The following is a 20228-nucleotide window of genomic DNA, read 5'->3' as shown; positions in this document are numbered from 1 at the left end:
GGTTGAATTTCAAACTTGACACGCTCGCCTTCATTGATGAACTTGATCCAGCAGGGTTCATATTTATAACGGCAAGAAAAGTTATATTGAATATTTATGTTATGTCTAAATTTTTAAGATGAGTATTTAATTTAATTAAAATCAATTGATATGAGATTATCATTTTTTTAATATTCACTTTCACGTGTAAAAATGATCAACTTAGTACGCGATAATTAATACATTTTTTACTATAAATCAATAAAAAGTTTAATCGACAGAGATAACACTTGTTACGATTAACTGTAAAACTTTTAACCCTAAATCCAAATTCTTAAGAAAAGTATTACCTTTGTGTTACTCAACCATTTAACGTTAAATCCAAAATCCGAGCATAGGTATTTGTTACCTCAGTGTTACTCAACCATTTGAGTTCCTTGACTGATCTTTCATGTCAACCAAAAAAAGAAAATGTAATTATTAAAACTTTAAGTAGTTTCTTCGTCTGATCCCTTCCCTTACGCTCACCTTTCAAAGGAAAGATGTTACCTTTAAGAGAGAGAGAGGTGCGGGCAAGTAAGTACCTTCTCGTAACCTGCAGGGGATGGATTTGAATAACTCTGGATGATCTGATTTTTTTTATTATTATCTTTTTCATATGGAAATGGCAGATTTATTTGACAAGTGCTACCATACCAATGAGTCAAATTTAGAAAGGGTTAGGGTCTTCCCCTCATAATAACCAAGGGGGGGCCAACAAATCCTAATGGGATCCCTAGAGTACAAGCCTCCATGAACAGAAGCTATAGATTTTAATCACACCAACTAAAACTTTCACGCATTCTTAATCACTAAGTTCGTTAGAAATTCCTGTTGACTGGCGAACCAAAAACACTAAACGTGGGCATAACTTCACTGGAGAATTAGAGGTCGTGTGGTCAAAACAAAGAACTTTAAGGTTTTGGATATGTCTGTCTGTAAGAAAAAGTTTGGTGGAAAGCAGACCGAACACAACACTATCTTTCCAATTTGGTTTGCCTTTTAACAAGAAAACCCTTTACGTCTTGGACTCGCCAAGATTATAGAAAAAAAAAACAATGTAAATCCAAAAGAGAAAATGCTTAATCATTTGTATTAATGTGAAAACTTGTGTCAATATTCTATTGTCGTGATGATGGCTTGTTACCATGCTTTTGACGTTTTTTGTTTACGCGTCTATACTGTATAATTAATTTTAACTCTGGAGAAGTGACCTGATCACATGGAAATTCACGTGCAAATCACGTGTGGACCTACAGTGAATGGGGCCATGAGAAGAATCCAAAAGAAAAACGAGTGGGATAATAGTTTGGAAGGGAAGAGGGTGATGGGGGAGAGGGGGAGTAGTAGTAGTAGTAGTAGTCAATGTGGTTAGGTTCTTCCTTTTGTCCCTTTTCTTTCATGTAATTGAGTACCCAAGCCATGCTCATTTATTTGGAAAATGAAGGCTTTGGTTTTGGACTCATCTTCGTATGTCGTTCTTCTTTCTTCTTCTTCTTCTTGGTCATCATCATAATCACTTCATATCCGCAAGAAACAAAGGATGGAAAACCATCATGAGAGAAAATGGGTGGTGCTTCATTTGGTCCAATTTTCACCTCACCCACTTCACTCTCACATGGTTCTTCTCCTTCCATTGGCCGAATTGGGCACCTTGGGCTTTGTCAGCCCACAATTCGGTGGGGGACTAAATGTCAAGCTCCATCAAGTTTTCGGATTTTAGCTTAAAGAAAAAAAAGGTTTAAATAGTAAAAAAAGCCATCGAATTATGATTATTTTCAATTAAGTCCTTCACGTTTTATTGTAATGAAATGTATCCTTAAACTTTAATTTGAATCCAAATAAACTTTTAATTCTAACAAAAAAATGACCTGTCATCAGATCAATATCAATTGACATTTTATACATACATGTCATATGACCTGACTAATTTACATGATCATTAGATAATTCGATATATTTTTATTATTTGGTCACGTGGTCAATTTCGTGAGTTAAATCATTTGTCATAAAAGTAAAAAATGTCAGTTTACATTGAATCTGATAGCAATTAATTTGTCGTTAAGGTCAAAATTTTATTTGGGTACAAATCAAAATTTAAAGACTAATTTAGATACAACAAAAAGTGAAGGGCTTAATTGAAAAAATAATCATAATTTAAGGGTTTTTAAGCAAAAAAAAAAACTTTATATTTCATGAAGCAAGGATCAAAATTCAAGGCATAAATTGAGAGGGCAATGTTTATAACTTTCTTGAACGTCAAAAAAGTCATGCCTTCTACAAATAATAATAATAATAATAATAATAATAATAAAAGGATTTGCCTGTTTTCTCAATAGATATCCAAAATGAATTGGGAAATGGGAAATAAAACCACTCATCATGTTGTTTTGAATATAAATGGTGTCGAGGAAATTGATGGGGACTAAGGCCACTACAACTAGCCTTTCACTCATTTCTTGTATTACTACAACAAAGTACTCATACTACCATATGGAATGACATGAAGTAGTCAACAACGAAATGAATCTCCCCTTTACGTTTCAAAAATGATCTAATTGCCCTAGTTTTGGATTTTTTTCTTGTATCTTTTGGATTCGGAATATCAGCATGAATGTTCATAGAGGTTGCGTTTGAATATATACTTCTTCTTTTTTATTTTTTTTTCTGCTTTGATAAATCGATCTAGTGATGGAGAAGCTATAGGCTCTCTTGGACCAAAGTGAGTAGAAATAATTAAGGAGAGAAAAAAATGAATGTGTTATTGAGAGCAACGTTTGGGATGATGGGTTCACATGCACCATTGATAATGACGACTGATTGAGCGGTGGAGCAGCTCACACCTTCAACCATGGTGGTCCAAACCCACCCCCCCCCCCCCCCCATACTTTCTTTCTAAAATTTCAAACTAGAAATCTATGAACATCTCTGACTCTGCCTTATTCAATGCTGCTTCTCTCCTAATTAGATTTCCTTTTCTTTTTTTGGTTTATTACCATCATGACACCTAAAAATAGGCAATTATAGGACGTATGGTATGAATATGAAAATTGTTGAATCAACATATGGCAAGTAAGCTTTACCCATGGGGGCTAGCCAATGGCAACTAAGCTTTTTCTTTTATCATGAATTTTCAAACCAAATTAACAGTTTTGTAATCCAATTACAAACAAGAAAGAAAGGTTTCTTCTACAGCCTTCTCTTCATGCAATTAGAACAGGCCTCGGTTCTTTCTCAAAAGTTGAGCAGTGAACCCAAAACGAGTCATGGGCCTCATGGGTCGTGGGATCACTTCCTCTGCTGTCTGGCCTCTGCTTTTGATGTCTTTATTCAGCATTAATGCTCTAATTAAGAAATCCTACAGCAGATGGTTGGCGAACTCATTGCTGTCTCTGACTTTCGAGGTCCAAATTAGTTTCAAGTTACAAGCGAGATTTGGAATCAGCTTCAATCCAGCCAACTTTGACTTTTGGATTTCTCTCACGAAGGGCTGAAGAAAAAAGGGGGGCAGCCCAATTCCTAGCTAGAGCCACCCATCACAGTTCTAGAAACCAGATTAGACCCGCTTAGTTTAAATGGCTTTGTAAAATGTAATCATTTCTTCCCATTTTTCTCCCACGTGGGCTGTGGGGAGTCACGGAAAAAAATACCTAAAAGGTGAAAAGCGTGGAGAGAACTTCAGCATGAGATCAGGCATATGAAATGAAGCTCATTTTGGTGAGTAATACTTGGAAATTGACTCCAACCTTGCATTCCTATTAAATCTTTACTTATTAGGCACTGGGTTGATCAATATTTGCACTTGATATGCATCTTTACTTGCAACACATAGCATTAGATGGGGTCGAGATTGTCCTGAGTGTTTCGTGAGGAAGGGCAGGAGTACCCTATGTACACTAAAATGAACGTTAATATGTACCAACTGGAAACTGAAACAGATATGGAGCAAAAGGAAATGGTATTCTAATCTATAATATGTACAGCTTCGTTCCCCCCACAAAAATATAAGATGAAAGACGTTCAAGATGTACAAAATTTCATAATATATAGGCATGCCTGCTACCCAAGGGAATCTTCAGCGCTAGTTTCATCATCCTCGACCATTGCTTCATTATGCTTTTGATCCTCACCAGCCTGGTCACTACCCTCTGTCTCTGCATCTGATATTGATCCACTAATAGCAGCTACTTTGTTATTATCATCGTCGCTGTCGACACAGTCCTCAGTATCCGAGTCAGAATTAACAGTCAGGTTTTTCCTCTGTTGATCAAAATCATCATTGGCAGCAACCCCAAACTGCTCCTTTAAATCAGGCGCGACAATCCCAATCATCTCAGTCAATGCTTGACGTTCATCACTACGTCTGGCAGCAGCAGCCTCAGCAGGTGGCATTCTTTGACTCTCAGCTACCAGACCAGTAGAATCATGCAGGGCCATGGCACGATCCTCTTCATTGTGTCCAATTTTAGGAGATTCATTTTCTCCGTGGACAGAGGGAGCCGTACTTTGAGCCCAACTCCCAAGAACTTCGGAAGCTAAAAGGTCTGCTGTCCTGATTGTGCCTCCTGCTTCTGTGTCTTCCACAGAATTTTGAGTCTCAAAAAGTTTATTTGACTGAGAGTGTACAGAAGTATCTGGGCAGGTTGTATGAATCTGTTCATTGCTCTCAGGAGCATTGCCATTGGTTTCATAATCACACTGCATTGTATCTCCACCTAAAGTTTCACACCTGTTCAAATCAATATTTCGTTCAACCTCGATTCCCAGGCTTTCAGTTTCAAGAACACGCTCAGTTCCAATGAGATATCTTTCTGGAACAGGTTCTGTACCAACACCATCAATGTCAGAACCAAAGCCACCTTTAACAAAACGTTCAGCACTTGTAAATTCAGCCTCCTGTGTGTTTTCACCAACTTCTTGACTTCTCATATCACAGTCATGCTTCTCGGTAGCACTGGCTTCATCGCCAGAAAAATTAACTCTCTGAGCTGAAGTATTGGAGCCTGCTTTTGTGGTATTGTTCCCATGATAGCAAGCAGTAGCCTTATCTCTGACTGTGATTCTCTTAACAGTCCTGTTTGGTACACTAATGTCAATATCAACAGATGTATTATCATAATTTTCCTCATCTTCCAAAGTTCTCTGCATTGCCTTCAGTTGTTCCTGCTGCTTTGCAAACAGTACAGAGATTTCCTCGGTTGTGGAATAAAATGCTCGTAGCTGTGTTTCTCTGCAGAGCAACCATATAAATGTTACCATGCTGCAATTGAGGAAATCCAAGAGATGTAGGAACAACCATCCGTGTTAACACCAGAGACCATAATATACAAAAGGATAGAACCTTGATCGGTGAATGCTTACACCAATAGGTGCAACTAGAGATCAAACAATAGCTATTGTGACAGAAGTCATACCGAAGCATAATTCTTTCCCTGGCACCTTTTAGCCTCCTTCTCTCATAATCAAGATCCCGCATTGCAGCATTTACTTCAAGCTCAAGAGCAGAAACTTTAGCCCAAGCTTCTTCTCGGGCTGCCTGCTACCAACAGCAAAGGAAACCTCAGCTTAACAATAGAGTAAGTAACTTTGTAAAGATGACAGCTCAGAGGTCTTCTGTACCCAGATTGATTTATTTATTTAGTTGATAAAGGTGAATCTAGATAGATTTAAACAAATCCAATGTAGTGTCTCCAGATAAATAGTTTTCATAACACATAACATACATTTTCATTTATGCCCTCAAAAGCTGCAGGCACATCCCAGATTGACATGCAGGTTTATGAAAATGATAGCATCAACAACAGTAATAAATAGTTAAATCTTGTATATCAGAGAGAATGTGCAGATAGTTCATATCAAACAATCTAACCTTGTGATTATTTAAAGAGAAAATAATAAAAATTTATACCTTTTCAGCCTCAATCTCTTTCCTCAATCCTGTCATTGCATGTTCAAGTTCTTCCACTTTCTGCTCAAACACACAATTGCACATTAAATGTCAGATTCAGAATCGTTTTGCATGTGCTTGTCTACATAAGCAGGCACAAAAAGACATGCTTACGTTTCTTGCAGTTGCCGAGGCATGTTGTGCTTCACAAAATTGAGTTTCTAGTTGGCGAACTTTATTATCAGAGTTAACCAATTTCTGCCTAGTCTCTTCCTGCAGTAGATAAAGGAATTAAAATATGACCCCTTCAGAATTTAGATGAAATACTGCTATCATGTGTTTAAATTTCAAAATAAGATGGCAATGCCGATGTTACCAGTTTGGACACCAAACCTTCCACTTGTGATGAGCTCTTTCTCAGTGATTCCTAAGAAAGCAGTTGCATAACATTTCATTGCTCAATTCTTTCAAAATAAAATACACATTAAGGAAATCCAAGGAAGCACAAGAAGAAAATCATTCTGACCTCAAGCTTATTAATTACTTCTTGCTGCTCTTTCTCTCGTTTCAAAGCAACATCTGATAGTCTTTGCAGTTCCTCTTGAGCCTCTGACTGAGCTCTTTGCACTGCAGCTTTTAAATCAACAGCAGCCTTTTCTCGTTCTTCTCGTCTCTGATCTCGCTCTTCATCGAACTGAACCTTGAGTTCAGCAATAGATGCCTTCTGACTAACAAGTACGAAATTGTGCCATTATATCTTTTCTTATTATTTGTGCATAAATTGGTAAAAAGTAATAAAGACAACAGGAATTCATTTCTTACCTCTTCATTATTTCATTTGCTTCAGTACATGACTGTATGGAAGCAGTAAGTCTTAAATTAAGGTCTTCTATAGCATGCTTTTGTTCAGCTGATATCCTATTGACCTCTACAAGCTCCTTTTGTTTAACATCTAACAAATTGTTCAATTCTTGAAGTTGATCAAGGTATGAGTTTGCAACTGATTCTTTTATCTCTTTGATTGCCTACCAAAACAGATAGGATATCTTAATCAGAACGGACCACACAGCAATAAAAATAATTGGTTAAAAGCAAGAACAAGCAATACACCATTGCACATTCATTTTCTCTCCGTATAAAAGTTCATGGCCAGCTGAATTTAGTTATAGTATACTGATAGTTAACAAAAATTATATATAAATAGATATTTTCATGTTGTAATTAGGTATAACCACTGAAATCAATGTGGAACGCTGCACCGATTGAATTATGCCATGAACAAAACCCCCAGTACTCAGTAACATAACCACTTGCTAAACCAACTCAATCAACCCAAACATAGACATAATTCAGAGAGAAAAGAAAAGTCATGATCCATCAGAAGAGCATACGTTTTCATGACGCTCAACAGTTGCACGATTCTCATTACGCAATGTATCTATCGTAAGCACCTGATCTTCCAATTGCCTTCTCAATTCCTGCATGCACCAGTTTTCGGGATTATTTACTGTGCAAAAGAACTTAATTGTTTGAGCAATCACTAGACTCATGAGTTGAAAATAGGATACCCTGTTTGACCGCTGAAGGCTCCGAAAATCATCAAGAGATAGAGGACCCTCAGGAGCACCAATGCCAATACCTTTCAGTCTCTTGTTTTCACAAGCAAGCTCTTCTGCAAAATAGTGAACAGTACATCATTTAAAGTTTATGATGCGCAATTGTTTCACATGGTAGTAAGTTGGTAAATCTTTCCTCAGTAAGAAAGGACCATATACAAAAGGAAGAAAATGAGCCTTACAACTAGCTACTAATATTGTTATCAACCTGATCAACATACACATCTGACTATTTAGCAGATGTCTAAGCATAATAACACCAATCTTCAGGTAATGAAACCTATTTGACTGTTTTGTTAATATTTGGAAAATTAACAATAGTCATGGCATTTATTCCACAACGAAATTTATATCAATTTTATGGAAAATTTAATAGACAGCAAGGTGGTGATTATTGATTAAGATAAAAAATGAAAAGTCTGAACAGAAAAAGGTATGAACAAGCTGTAGATATACCTGCTTTTCTTTTTGCACATGCACCTTTGACTGAGGGAGCGAACCTAAGAACTTCTCGGTATACGAATGCAAATGCAAGTTCTGCAACCAAGAAGGTAGTTACTTCCTTTGTAAGGCATTCCAAGCCTCAAACTTCATTTAGAAACAAAGAAGAATTGCATTCTTGTTATCTGAAATAAAAGAAAAGGTCATGAATGATAGGTATTACTATTACCATGTTGTGGAGGGGCAGAAAATGAAATGATGTCTCCATGTTGGATTTTCAATTCAGGACTGTTCTTTCTGAACCTCTCCCAATTAAGATACGTCCCATTTGTGCTACAAAGACGCACAACACAATCAGAATTCAGAACATAGAAATCTTTGAAAACCGAACAAAAGATCATAAACAGCAGACCGACCTCATATCTTTCAAGAAAACAGACGGATAACTGTTGGACGACTGCTCTGTATCTTCATTGGTGACTCTCTTCCTATATATTTTGCAATGTTCAGCACTAACGGAAATTGACTCAATCCGAAAACTTACATCTTCCACTAATCGACCAATGCTGTGCTCATCGGCAGTCAAAAGCATATTCATACCCTACAAAAATGATCCTCTCATCAGTCTTTCACCTACATTGTAATTTACAATTTTCTGTCTAATTTTTTTTTTAAAAAAAGAATACCCTTAAGCAATTTAAAGAGATTTTTTCGTTTCAATTCAATCAAGTTAGACAATATACACGATGAATTAGCATGTGGTGAAAATAAAAATTGAAAATTTACCCAAAAATGGAATTTTTACAACCAAAAAACAAAATTGAAAGAGAGGGTTTCGGGTTTAAAGAGAGGGAACCTGAGGACGTTTGCGGGCATTTTTAGAAATAGCGGTGAGAACGCCCCAAACGTTGGGATCGTAGGTCGGGAGAGGCTGAGAGGAGATGTTGGCTGCGACTGAGACAATGAACTGTTTGGTACTCAACGGCACCTTTGAACGCGAGGAAGCGTCGTTTTGCTTCGGCCGTGACGTCGCCGATTGGGAATCATGGTCTTTGGGCATTGGACTGGGTTTTAAAGAAATTGGGGTCTCAGGTTTTTTGACTTCCTTCGTTGCCATGGGAGTCTGACTGTGAGTGAGAGTACATGAAAAAAAAAAAAAAGGGCGGGGATTTTGAAGCCCTAAATGCCTTCGTTTTATGCTACACAGGCTAGTCGTTTCCGAGTTAGAGAGAAGCTTGTCAAGGAAGACTTGTTGTTTTTTATTTTTTTTTCGAGTTTCCTGGCCGTTCGATTAGATCAAGTGATAGTGACTTCCGCCATATCAGCGAAGTGGGACCCACCGATACCTCAACCATCGTCACTTCACCTGTATCATGGTCACATTGAAGTTTGGGTGCATGCATTTAGTTGTGTAAATTTCCTTTTACATGGACTTGAGAAAAAGAAAAATCCATGACCACCCCAACCTGAAATGGCAGCTATCTTTTTTGAGTAATGTTGCTGAAAGTTTGAACTTTCATTGTTACAAACTCTGATGAACTGATTGCTACTATACATAATTACGCAGGTGAGAGTACCCACTGCAAACTTTTCCTCTTTATCTCAAAAATTTTGTTGTTAATTCATATTCGTGACCAGGAAAACGTCTACTGGTGAGTTGAATCCTAAAATCATCCATTGTCTTGACACATTAGTGTTCACTACACTGCAACTCAACACAATTGCTGAGGTAAGACTAGCCAGCAAGCGGATTGGCGTGTATTGTCACACGATTGAGCCTAATCTCTGCAAGAGGTCGATCACCTGGTCCCGTTTGAGTCTGCATAAACAAAATGCAGCTCCATAATGTTAAACATGGTAGAAAACCTACTGAATAAACAAGCAATTGCAGCTGAAGTAGATATGGAATTGTATATGTGAAACGGAGAGAGAAAAGAAAATGAAATTGGGTTCTACAAAACTATTAACTCAGGAGTCAGGTTGAATGTCTTTCTTTGTTGTATCCCACCACTTTAGAACCCAAATTTTCCCTACTCTTTGGGGTCTTTAAATCCTATTTATCAAGATAAAGGCCAACTGAATATGAGCCAAATAAAATTGCATCACACAGGATATAATAGGCCAAACGTCAGACCAAGGTTAATCACACTGGCTAGCCAGGATATGTCAACACAGAAAGCCATGTGGACAAAGATAAAGAGTTTGCATGAAAAATTAAATCATAACAATAATTGTCCCCAAGACATTCTAATTCAAAGAGAATTAGGCAGGGAATATGACTGTATGCTAGCACAACATACCTTTTCCATGATATCCAGGACTTCAAAACCATGGATCACTTTGCCGAACACAGTGTATAATCCATTGAGATGTGGCTGCTTTGCATAAGATATGAAGAATTGGCTCCCATTAGTATTAGGACCACTATTAGCCATTGACAATATACCCCTTGCATTATGCTGTGAAAAGACAAAGCTTTCTCAAAATTAGCATGTCCACATCTATATCCTAACACACAGAAGGTTCACAACCAATGAGCTACTCAATGTATGGCAAGCAGTAAAAATATTATATCTTGTAACGGAATATTGCGACTTTGCTTTATCAGCGCTTGAAATGGACAGAAATTTACAGACTTTGAAAAGCATAATTATACCAAAACACTTGGGGTTGTTACCTTGGTTTCAAGGTAAAGTTGGAAGAAAGCTAGAGGAAGGGTGGGAGTAATAGAAGCAAAATTTCAAACTCAAATAATGTGACTACATAACAAACAACGTAGCACACAAGGCGCAACCAAGCAAAGTTAGACTCCATTTAGTAAGATTCAAACTTGGACATCAAGGATCGTGGAAGAGCATAAGCAAGCCACAGTGGAAAGAAAAAAAGCTCACCGGTTTTCTTAATACAGCAGGCTAACATGCATAAGAAGCTAGCATGAAAGAAGAGATATCTTCTCATCACCCCCAGCCACTCCCTCCTACTCTTAAGTGGGTACAAGTTGGTGACTAAATTTTCTCAAAACACGTTGAGAGATTGCACGAGCTAAAGTTTGCAGTTTAAAAGTTAATTGTTGCATTAGGCATTAGCTTAACATACCTTGAGGGATTCTCTAATCTCATCATTGAACTTCTTGCCCCATATGCTTGTTCCCCCTTTGCCAGTTCCTGTTGGGTCTCCGCCTTGAATCATAAAACCTTTAATATTCCTGTGAAATATAGTCCCATCATAATAGCCACTGGCACATAGTGCTAAAAAGTTCTGCATTCAAATGAAAGATTACTATTATTAACATAGACAATAGTAAGAAACGAGAAGTGATGAAAAACTTCATAACAAAAACAGTTCATTAAATCAAATGCAACAGGAAAATATGCACCATATGGGGTGAAACGGGTGTCTCTTATAATTAAATTACGCAAAACGTTATATTGAAAATAAGTTCAAAGCTAGTGAAAACCATATCCATAGGTATAGCTTTACCTATACAGAATTATACAAAGCTGATACAGTAAAAAGTTAAAGAAGTCTCTTCAACAAATAACAGGAAAAATAACACAATCATAATCTCCAAAATCTACAAAAAATTTGTCTCCAATTTCATAAATTTAGGGCCAAATAAATAACTTCTAAACTTGCTTTCAGGGCACCAATTAATACCAACTCCATCCCCTAAAGCGAACTTCTAGTCATAATCTATATTTTATCATTTCCTCGGTTTCTTTTCTGAAAAGCTTGCAACAGCAGAAGCTTCAGCTACTGTGTGTGTGTGTGTTTTTTTTTTGAGATAAATAAAATTCAACCACTGTAAAGGGGAAAAAATGGGAAAATTTTGTAGGAAATGAGGGTCCTAACCTCTGCTGTTTTAGCGACCTCGTCGCAGAAGATCTCGCACTTGATGTCACCAAGATTTGTGTGCAAAGTAACTGACTGCAACAACAAGAATCGATTAACTGTTAGCACCCATTTTTCTTTATGTTCGATAAAAATCGCACAAAACAGAACTCACCATATTTTCTTTTGGTAAGAATAGGCTCAGAAGTCAGAATCGGAAGTGGATGAGTTCTTTGGGTTGTGCAAGCGTATTTAAATGTGCAATGATTCCCGGTGAGTGTAAACTTCTTCTTCAGGCCCTGGCCTCGAAAGATTCAGGGTTTCTGGGCCTATAGGCTTGAGAATTACGGCGGTTTCTTAAAGATATTTCTGGGCTGCGGTCCGGACTCTGCCTTAGATAAGGCTGAGCCATGTGGGTTCCACGCACCTAGTGGCTTACTCCCCCGGACCCCTGTTGGACTCAGATGCGCTGCGGGCAGTAGGCCAACTTTTTTTTTTTAACTTAGCACTATTTATTTTATCAATTATAATTACAAAAGAAATTTCATATTTATGATTCATCATACTAGCATTATTCATCTTACCATAATACTAAATTATACCCCCACAAAAATAAATTAAGCATAGTAACCGAATCAAATTGTTACTATCAATTTTTTTATTCTTTGGTTATTATTATGATATTACATCAAGGTATAGAAAATTTTCCAGACATAATTAGGCTTCTAATTTTATTTTGCCATCATTTTCTTGTCTAATCATAAACTTCAACGATGTACATTATTTTTAAAATAAAAAAGAATTTCTAAAATTGTATTTAAAATCATCTTCTCAGATTAAAAGTAAAAAAAATTTAATACTATACACATGAACACAGGATACCATAAAGTTTAATACTAACAAGCTGTCGACTAATGTTAAATTTGGCAGCCAGTTTCAACTGACCACAAAAACTTAATAGATCTCAGAGAATTCATGGCCGAATGTCTCGCATAATACCGTTTTTAGCATTATGTTCCTTAAAACTTCCGAACACTGTGTCTTAATAATTCTTGGTTCTTTGGGAGGTGGAAAGGTGATAAAGGATCAAGGTTGGTACTACAATACTATGAATAAACAGACGTTCAATGGAAATTTATAACATGGAGTATGTGAAAATAATAGAAGAAGATTCTTGCAATGCTGGGGTTGGATTTGGATTGCCCTTGCAGGAAGAACCCATACCTCAAACCCCTGGCAATGGCAAATCATGGAAGCAGCTGCTATCCTTGATCGCGATTTGCATCTCTTTGGCAATTTTGGCAATACTTGCAATCAAATATATCGGACCATTTGCATTGAGAAAGGTAATTAACTAATCAATCTTACTTCTGCTTGAGGCATATCTGTGTTTCGTGTTCATGTTTATATGTATACGTTATTGTTTTTTGGTTACACAGCAGGTTGTTGTCCCTGTGATAAAATGGGAGGCAGTTATGTTTAACAGTTTCGAGCTCGTAATTATAATCTTTGCTTCATTAGCTCTATTCCCAATCCTATGTCTGCCCTCTACACCTTCTATGTGGGTGGCTGGGATGACCTTTGGCTATGGAAATGGATTCCTGCTAGTCATGGCTGGGGTATCTGTTGGTGTATCATTAACTTATTTTCTTGGTTCTATCTTTCACAGGAAAATTCATGTGAGTTTTACTATTCTTTCCATCTCCTCTTCTTCCTGGATAATTTATATAACTGCAGGTATTCATTTTGTTTCTACTTTTTTTGTACTTCAGAGGTTGTTAGAGAGACATCCAAAGCATGCTTCTATACTTAGACTAGCCGGAGAAGGAAACTGGTTTCATCAATTTCAAGCTGTCACCCTGATTAGAATCTCCCCGTTGCCTTATATTATATTTAACTATGCTGTTGTGGCTACCAATGTCAACTATAGTCCTTACTTGTTGGGGACATTGGTGGGCATGGTGCCTGAAGTTTTTATTGCACTCTACAGGTTGGCTCCTCCTCCGTTCCATGTCTGTAAACTACAGCTAGCTAGGTCCATGCTTTCTTCTGTTTTCTTCCTGTAACTTGGAACTGAAATTCTGTTTTGCAGTGGGATTTTGATACGCTCCATTGCAGAGGCAACACAAGACAAGAGAACTCTTTCGACCAGACAGATAATATTCAACATTGTTGGGTTCTGTGCATCCCTGATGGCTACAGTTTTCATCGGCATTTACACGAAGAGGCGACTTGATCAGCAACATGAGGAAGAGCTGATATCAGATTAATTTCATTTTTATGTGAGTTGAAGCTTGATAAATTTGTAGGGCAAATTCAGATCAGAGCTTCGTATCTTATTCAAGTTCCATTCCTTGTAGGACAATCTTGTACAAACTACAGACGCTCTTCATTCATCTGGAGGATGATACAGGTCTGGAGATGAGGTATGCGTGCAAAATTTTCATTGGTTTGAAGGAGAAGCAGAAGTTGGAGGAACAAACAGCAATGGAAATTGTGTTTGACAGGGATCAGAGATCTCTTCTATGCAAAGTAAATGAAGGAAGAAAGGGACTTCATGAAGACAAGTAACAGCACTCTTTCGATCCTTAATCTTAACATCGAAAGCAGAGAGAAGCCAAACTATGTGAATTTGATTATTAAAAGGATATTTTCTATTAGCAAAGAGGGGAAAAGGAAAAGATTTTGTCTAGCAATGTATATATTATACTTCGTACTCCATTTGTAAGTGAATATGGAAAATATGACACAATAATCAAAAAATAAAGAAAATTTCAACTATGTCTAAGTTGGAATAAAAAATTTATATAGTTATGACTTCAACTGCTGAAGTTATCCATCTTCAAGAATCTCTCTGTGAACATGCATGCATGATGTGCTGCAATACTTGTAATTATACCTGTGAAAGGGAACTTTTCCAGCCAATGATGTATTACAACAGGAGCAGTTAATATCACCAGCTTCTCCACTTTTGGGTCGTGAAGTACTTGATCCAACGGTTGTGCTACTGCCTTGAGCATCGCGGGCAGCAGCAGCTGCTGCTTCAGCTATCCTCCTCTCAGCAGCAGCAGCTCTCTTTTCCCTCTCAACAGCCTGTGCTCTCTTCAGTTCCTCCTGGTTGAGTATAACAAAGGAAAACATTTAGAATAGTCCTTATGATGCTTCATTTGACAAGGTGATTATAGTGAAAAAATAACAGAAAAGAGAGGCTACCTGAAAGGTCAGAAGAGCGAATTAACAAATTCAAACCAAGATGTCACTGATAAAATTCTACTATCATGTACCATATCATGATTAACAAAAAATTTATTCCCACCTCTTTAGAGATCCATGATCCACCAACAGTTTGAGATTGTCCCTTTACAACTGATGGTACGGTGGCCCTGTTGTGTGAAATTGCGGCAGTATTCTGGGATTGGGCAGCCTCAGCCTGAATATTGACATAGCAATTATGTTGAATACCAAATGTGACAAACAACATGAAACTAGAAGAAACGAGGAAAAAAGGAAGCATATCAAAGAAAAAGAGAGAAATATCCTAAAATTAATGATGCAAAATTCTCAGAAGAAGCAATGAAAAACTAACTCCTTTCATATATATTACTACTAATTTTCCTCATAAACATCAACAAATTCAATTCACTTAGAAATCTTCAAAGATAACTTCCAGAAAATAAAAAATTGTAAGTCCCACTTCCCCCCTCCATTCTCCTGCACAGATGCACACAGACAGATAGGAAGACATTCACCTTTATGCATGCACAGACAGCAAATTCAAAATCATTTCCAACCGAATATGCAGCTCAAACAGTAAACAAAGTCAGACATCAAATTAAAAAGCGACATCTGATGAACGCATGTTTTATTTTTCTTAATGTTGGATGCAAGAATTCATTGCCTTAAAAAGAGGAGCCTTTTTTCTTCTTACAATCCTATATTCTTTCTTTTTCTACTTTATTTTCCTTTTTCTTTTTTTTTTTGGGGGGTGGTGGGGGGTGAGAGGGAGGGGGGAAGAAATGTGGAGCAGGAGTTTGATACATATTTTTCCTCAATATCTGAATTAATTAATGGGGAATATTACCTGAGCTTTCTTTTCTTTGGCTCTACGCAATTTCTTTAGTTCCTTTGCTCTTGCTTTCCTCTTAGCATCTTTCTCTGCCTGAGCAACCATATAGGGAGAGACAAAGACAGTTCATCAGAAGTGGAAATCGAACATAAAGATATCAGCAAATAGAGGACCTAAAGATATCCAAGGAGCAACAACCAAGTTATCCAATGATGAGATGCTCCCCAATTGAGAAGACAAATAATTACAAAAGAATAAATTCTAAGAAAAATGGATAAAAATTTTCCAAAAATCTTTCTTTGGTGGGGTGTATGGGTGAAGGAGAGAGAAAACACGTAGCACAATTTGACAATTCGAAGCTAGATCTGGCAGCATAAGACACATGAAGCGACGAAAATGTGCGTCTATTGACTTTAAAAATCTCATGGTTGATAGTTAAAGATGTTTATTCTTTATACAAAGAGAGAAAACATTGATCAATACTCAGCCTGCATAATCCAGAATGTAATTTTACACACAATTCTGTCTTCATATATTCTGGAATATTTGTAGTGTTTTACAATACATAATACCTCATCAGAGGTTAAGGAAATTAATGTGCCAACAAGTCTGATACTGTTATGCTATTAGAACAGCCACAAAATCAAGAAAAAGAAATAAAAAATACCTGCTTAGACGCTTGAGATTCCTCCATTTCTTTAGTTAGGGCACTAGGTACTTTAGCAGCATTCCAATCCCACTTATCGAGGTTTGAGGCCATGAACCGTCTAAAAGTATTCCTGACTTCCTTCTCGTTGGCCAGCATGTATGGGGTTCGCCCTCTTTGATCTTTAATACAAGGATCTAAACCCTCCTCTAAGAGTTCCAACACTTTTTGCGCATTTCCAGATTGTGCTGCTTCATGCAAAGGTGTTGAGGTATAAACTACTTCACTATCACTCTCGCTTGATATAACATCAGATTTTACATTGATTGAAGGATTTTCAGAAGCATCCCTACAGCCTAAACCCTCTTTGCAGGAGTCTTGCTTGCCATTACCGATGGTGCTCCCACTTAACAACACATCTTCTTTGGTGCCTGGTGGAATTTCCTTCTCCTCCTCTTCATAAGCAATATGCGTAAGCTGGTTATATATACGCTTGGCTTCCTTTAAGGTGGGCCTACGAACAGTCAATGGAACATTTCGAACAGCACAGAACTGGTGACTGAAATAAGGTTTATCCCCATTAAAAAGCACATGATGATTGGTCGAAGGAGCATGAATGAAAACACAAGAGGAAGCATCGAAATAAGGCTTCCAAGAAGCAAGCAGCTCTTGAATTTCCTAGAATATTTACAAAACAAGAATCAGTCAATCTTGGAATATTAAGAAAAACCATAAAAAAGTAAATGGCCCTACTCTCAAGCAATGGAAAAGCATAAATTGTGCAGATAAGAATAACTTAAAAATGTAGATTAGCGATAAAAGATAACAAAAGGTTGTATTATTTGGAGATGGAAAATATATCAAAGATGGATTAGCTGATTTGTGTTGGTCTGACAAACTCATAAAAATTTACCTAGATAAGTGCAATAATTTATATATAATGTGATGTTAGTGCAACATCTGTCTTTCCTCTAGCTATAGAACTAAAACTAACAGAAATAAACAAGGTTATTAAATTAAAACCATTTTGGTATTTAAAACATCATGTAGGACACAGTCAGGTCATCTTTTACACGGATAGAACTGGAAATCAGAATGGTAACAGCACATTAACAAAAGCAATACGTCAATACCTTCTTCAATGCAAGTTCATTATGCCGCCGGAGTGCAGCTCCAGCAGAATGTGCGGCCTTCCCAGTTGCATCTTTTGATGACTGTTTCTTACCAGCCTTGGCCCTCACCACATATCTACATGATAACAAAAGGGATTAACGCATTAACACACTATATTCCATTAAACAAAGTGATGCTTGCTTTGCTTTCTATTACTAGCATCCTAACAATAACAACAGCACTGAGGACTCTTGATAAAAAATATAATACAGACCTGTGGAATGTTTTGTGAGCTACAACTGAGTTACCGTCAAAGACACAGCCAGCAAAGTGCCCACCACTTGAAAGCAACACAATCCTTAAACGTGTATTATCTCTAGCCTCTTGAATCGAAGTTTTCAATCTCTCAATCACCTCATTTTCTCTCAAACACCCACCATTTTCATTCCATTCTTCTTTATCATTCTCATATGAAATACTTTCCAACTCGTTCATAATTAATGACTTCCAAACTGAAATTCTCTCTCCCGTTTGAAGTCGGATAAACAGCTTCTGCCTAATATTTTCAACTGATCCCCTGTGAGCACAATTGCGCAGATACGCTACCCTGTCAGCTTCATCCTCAGATCCTGAAATACTCGAAACCTCATAGTCTTTGAAAGACTGCGTAGTCAACTCATCAAAATCTTCTTCCTTTACAATATCCTTTCCAGCAATGCTTAATTTTACCTATAATCAAGGAGTAAATCGAAATACTGAATAATTGTTCTCTATCGGCAATTATGTATTAATAGCATCTCGCGGACATTAAAGAGAAAATCTTTCTTTTGAAATAAAATATAGCAAATTGAAAAGAAACAAAAAGGTGAGATATTTACGTTGAAACGATGAACGTCTGATTTGAAGTGGGAGCGCTGATCCTGGAGAGAGTCAAACTCAGCCTTGCAGGTGTTGCAAGTCCATCTAGGCACAGCGACGCCTATCACGGAACTCTTTTCTTCCCCATCGTCAGCGTTGTTTTGGCTTTCTAGAGAAGAGTTCTCAGAAATTGAGAGTGACTCAAAGTCTGAAGTTAAAGAAGGAGAAAGTAAGCGACAAGAATCGAAGAAGTAGGGTGGGAGGTCAAATATTGAACGCTGTCGTTTTTCTAGTAAGCTCGTGGCCGCAGAGGTGACGGGAAGAATCTCACTCGCCATGGCTGCCGATTTTCTTCCTCCTGTTCAGGATTTTGGTGAAGCAGTTTAGTTTCTTGGTTGGCTGAGTTTGCCGATTTGATGTGCTTTCGGATTTTGGACCGGTCGGCCCGATAGAAGGAATATGTCGTTGGGCCTGTGCCCATCGAAACGAAAGCCTTTCCTTTGTTAACGAATATTTTTAGATTGGCATAATGTTTAAATAAAATTTTAAATTATTTAAAAATATTTAAATAAAATTTTGTTTTTTATTATATTTGATTAAATCTCATTCTTTTATTTTTGATTAAATAAGTTCTAACATGTCATGTATCATCAATTATGATATGCTAACATGTCACATCATAATTAATTATAATATTTTAATATACCACATCAACATTACGTAACATAAAATAATAAATAATATTTTTACTAAGTCAATCATTAATTAAAAGTATTTATTTGATTTAAAATAAAAAATATAAAAATTTATTTGATTTAAAATAAAAATATAAAAACTTGATTAAACATAATAAAAATATAAAAAATTATTTGATTTAAAATAAAAATATAAAAACTTGATTAAATGTAATAAAAATATAAAAATTTAAAAGTATTAAAAAAAACATGAATTATCTGTGTTTATAATCTTAAATCAGTTAATTTTATTAATTATAATAAAATTAAAACTGATTGAATTATCAATATCTATGTTTCTTTTTTTCAAATTACTCTAAAAAATTGAATTAATCAAAATTCGGAAATTACTTACACACTTTTATGTACGACATTTTGAAGTTGTTCATAGTAGCTCACCGACAAAATGGCAATGGAGGTTGTGTAGCTTTATCATAGGAGTGGGTGCCATCATTGCTCATCCTAAACTTATGTGTGTTTTCTCTCGCACCCAAAACAATCAAAGTTTTCAGTGCACATGCCACGTGTCTTTAAAAATTATTCTTGCCTTCTCACCTGGACAATAACTTCCTGATAAGCGTTTGACTTTGGAGATAATGTTCAACTCAATGATTTAACTGGCATTAATCATACTGAACATATTTTGTGCAACTGCGGTGAGGTTATTGTGTTCATCGTATTGCCATCACATCGGCACCAGTAAGGCTTACCGTTGGAAGCCCATTTGAGTGTTTTGTCACCGTACTCTTTATGCAGCCGGCCCGACGAATGTGCGGTGAAACCCCAGTTTTGACACCCCACCCGTTACTTTTTTCTTTTTCTTCACTAAGTTTCGGATATGACAAGGTCAAATGCGTTAGAACAACCCACTAGGCTTCTCAGTGCCGGGGAAGATTTTTCATGGTTTAAAGCCTGACGGAATTGGGTCAGGAAACACGAGAGAGAATTGGCTTTCCGGACGTGGCAGTGCAATTCATTCAATCCCGTATCCACTCCACACCCCGAAACTTGCAAGAAT

General features: G+C 36.9%; 4 protein-coding genes across 8 annotated transcripts; 1 reads left to right on the top strand and 3 right to left on the bottom strand.

Annotated features, from left to right (window-relative positions):
• On the bottom strand, window positions 3933-9211 carry LOC18614280 (CAP-Gly domain-containing linker protein 1). Of its 2 annotated transcripts, none has more exons than XM_007051962.2 (13): window positions 8819-9211; window positions 8379-8563; window positions 8192-8295; window positions 7978-8058; window positions 7474-7577; window positions 7297-7383; window positions 6728-6930; window positions 6432-6633; window positions 6282-6332; window positions 6080-6178; window positions 5927-5986; window positions 5433-5557; window positions 3933-5248 (listed from the first exon to the last, which is right to left on the bottom strand). In XM_007051962.2, the coding sequence occupies exons 1-13, from the start codon at window positions 9077-9079 to the stop codon at window positions 4078-4080; spliced, it is 2733 nt and encodes a 910-aa protein (XP_007052024.2). In that variant the 5' UTR covers window positions 9080-9211; the 3' UTR covers window positions 3933-4077. The 2 variants fall into 2 exon arrangements, with proteins under 2 accessions (XP_007052024.2, XP_007052023.2); XM_007051961.2 differs by having other exon boundaries at window positions 5433-5554.
• LOC18614279 (peptidyl-prolyl cis-trans isomerase CYP18-1) lies at window positions 9403-12134 on the bottom strand. 2 transcript variants are annotated; one of them, XM_007051960.2, is made up of 5 exons: window positions 11969-12134; window positions 11815-11889; window positions 11059-11220; window positions 10263-10337; window positions 9403-9781 (listed from the first exon to the last, which is right to left on the bottom strand). In XM_007051960.2, the coding sequence occupies exons 1-5, from the start codon at window positions 11969-11971 to the stop codon at window positions 9698-9700; spliced, it is 399 nt and encodes a 132-aa protein (XP_007052022.1). In that variant the 5' UTR covers window positions 11972-12134; the 3' UTR covers window positions 9403-9697. The 2 variants fall into 2 exon arrangements, with proteins under 2 accessions (XP_007052022.1, XP_007052021.1); XM_007051959.2 differs by having other exon boundaries at window positions 10263-10421; window positions 11969-12128.
• Window positions 12870-14289, top strand: LOC18614278 (transmembrane protein 64). Of its 3 annotated transcripts, none has more exons than XM_018114348.1 (5): window positions 12870-13139; window positions 13233-13472; window positions 13566-13783; window positions 13886-14075; window positions 14207-14289. In XM_018114348.1, the coding sequence occupies exons 1-4, from the start codon at window positions 12921-12923 to the stop codon at window positions 14061-14063; spliced, it is 855 nt and encodes a 284-aa protein (XP_017969837.1). In that variant the 5' UTR covers window positions 12870-12920; the 3' UTR covers window positions 14064-14075; window positions 14207-14289. The 3 variants fall into 3 exon arrangements, with proteins under 3 accessions (XP_017969837.1, XP_017969838.1, XP_017969836.1); XM_018114349.1 differs by having other exon boundaries at window positions 13236-13472; window positions 14154-14278; XM_018114347.1 differs by having other exon boundaries at window positions 14154-14278.
• Window positions 14465-18885, bottom strand: LOC18614277 (ankyrin repeat and zinc finger domain-containing protein 1). Its single transcript, XM_018114346.1, has 7 exons — window positions 18497-18885; window positions 17893-18347; window positions 17639-17753; window positions 16527-17183; window positions 15875-15952; window positions 15110-15223; window positions 14465-14907 (listed from the first exon to the last, which is right to left on the bottom strand). Exons 1-7 carry the CDS (start codon window positions 18812-18814, stop codon window positions 14626-14628), a joined length of 2019 nt encoding a protein of 672 aa, XP_017969835.1. The 5' UTR covers window positions 18815-18885; the 3' UTR covers window positions 14465-14625.

This window comes from Theobroma cacao, chromosome 1 (assembly GCF_000208745.1).
Source record: "Theobroma cacao cultivar B97-61/B2 chromosome 1, Criollo_cocoa_genome_V2, whole genome shotgun sequence".
In the NCBI taxonomy this organism is placed as follows: Eukaryota; Viridiplantae; Streptophyta; class Magnoliopsida; order Malvales; family Malvaceae; genus Theobroma; species Theobroma cacao.
The sequence above is the reverse complement of the archived record's forward strand: the minus strand, read 5'-3'. Positions and strand labels throughout refer to the sequence as shown.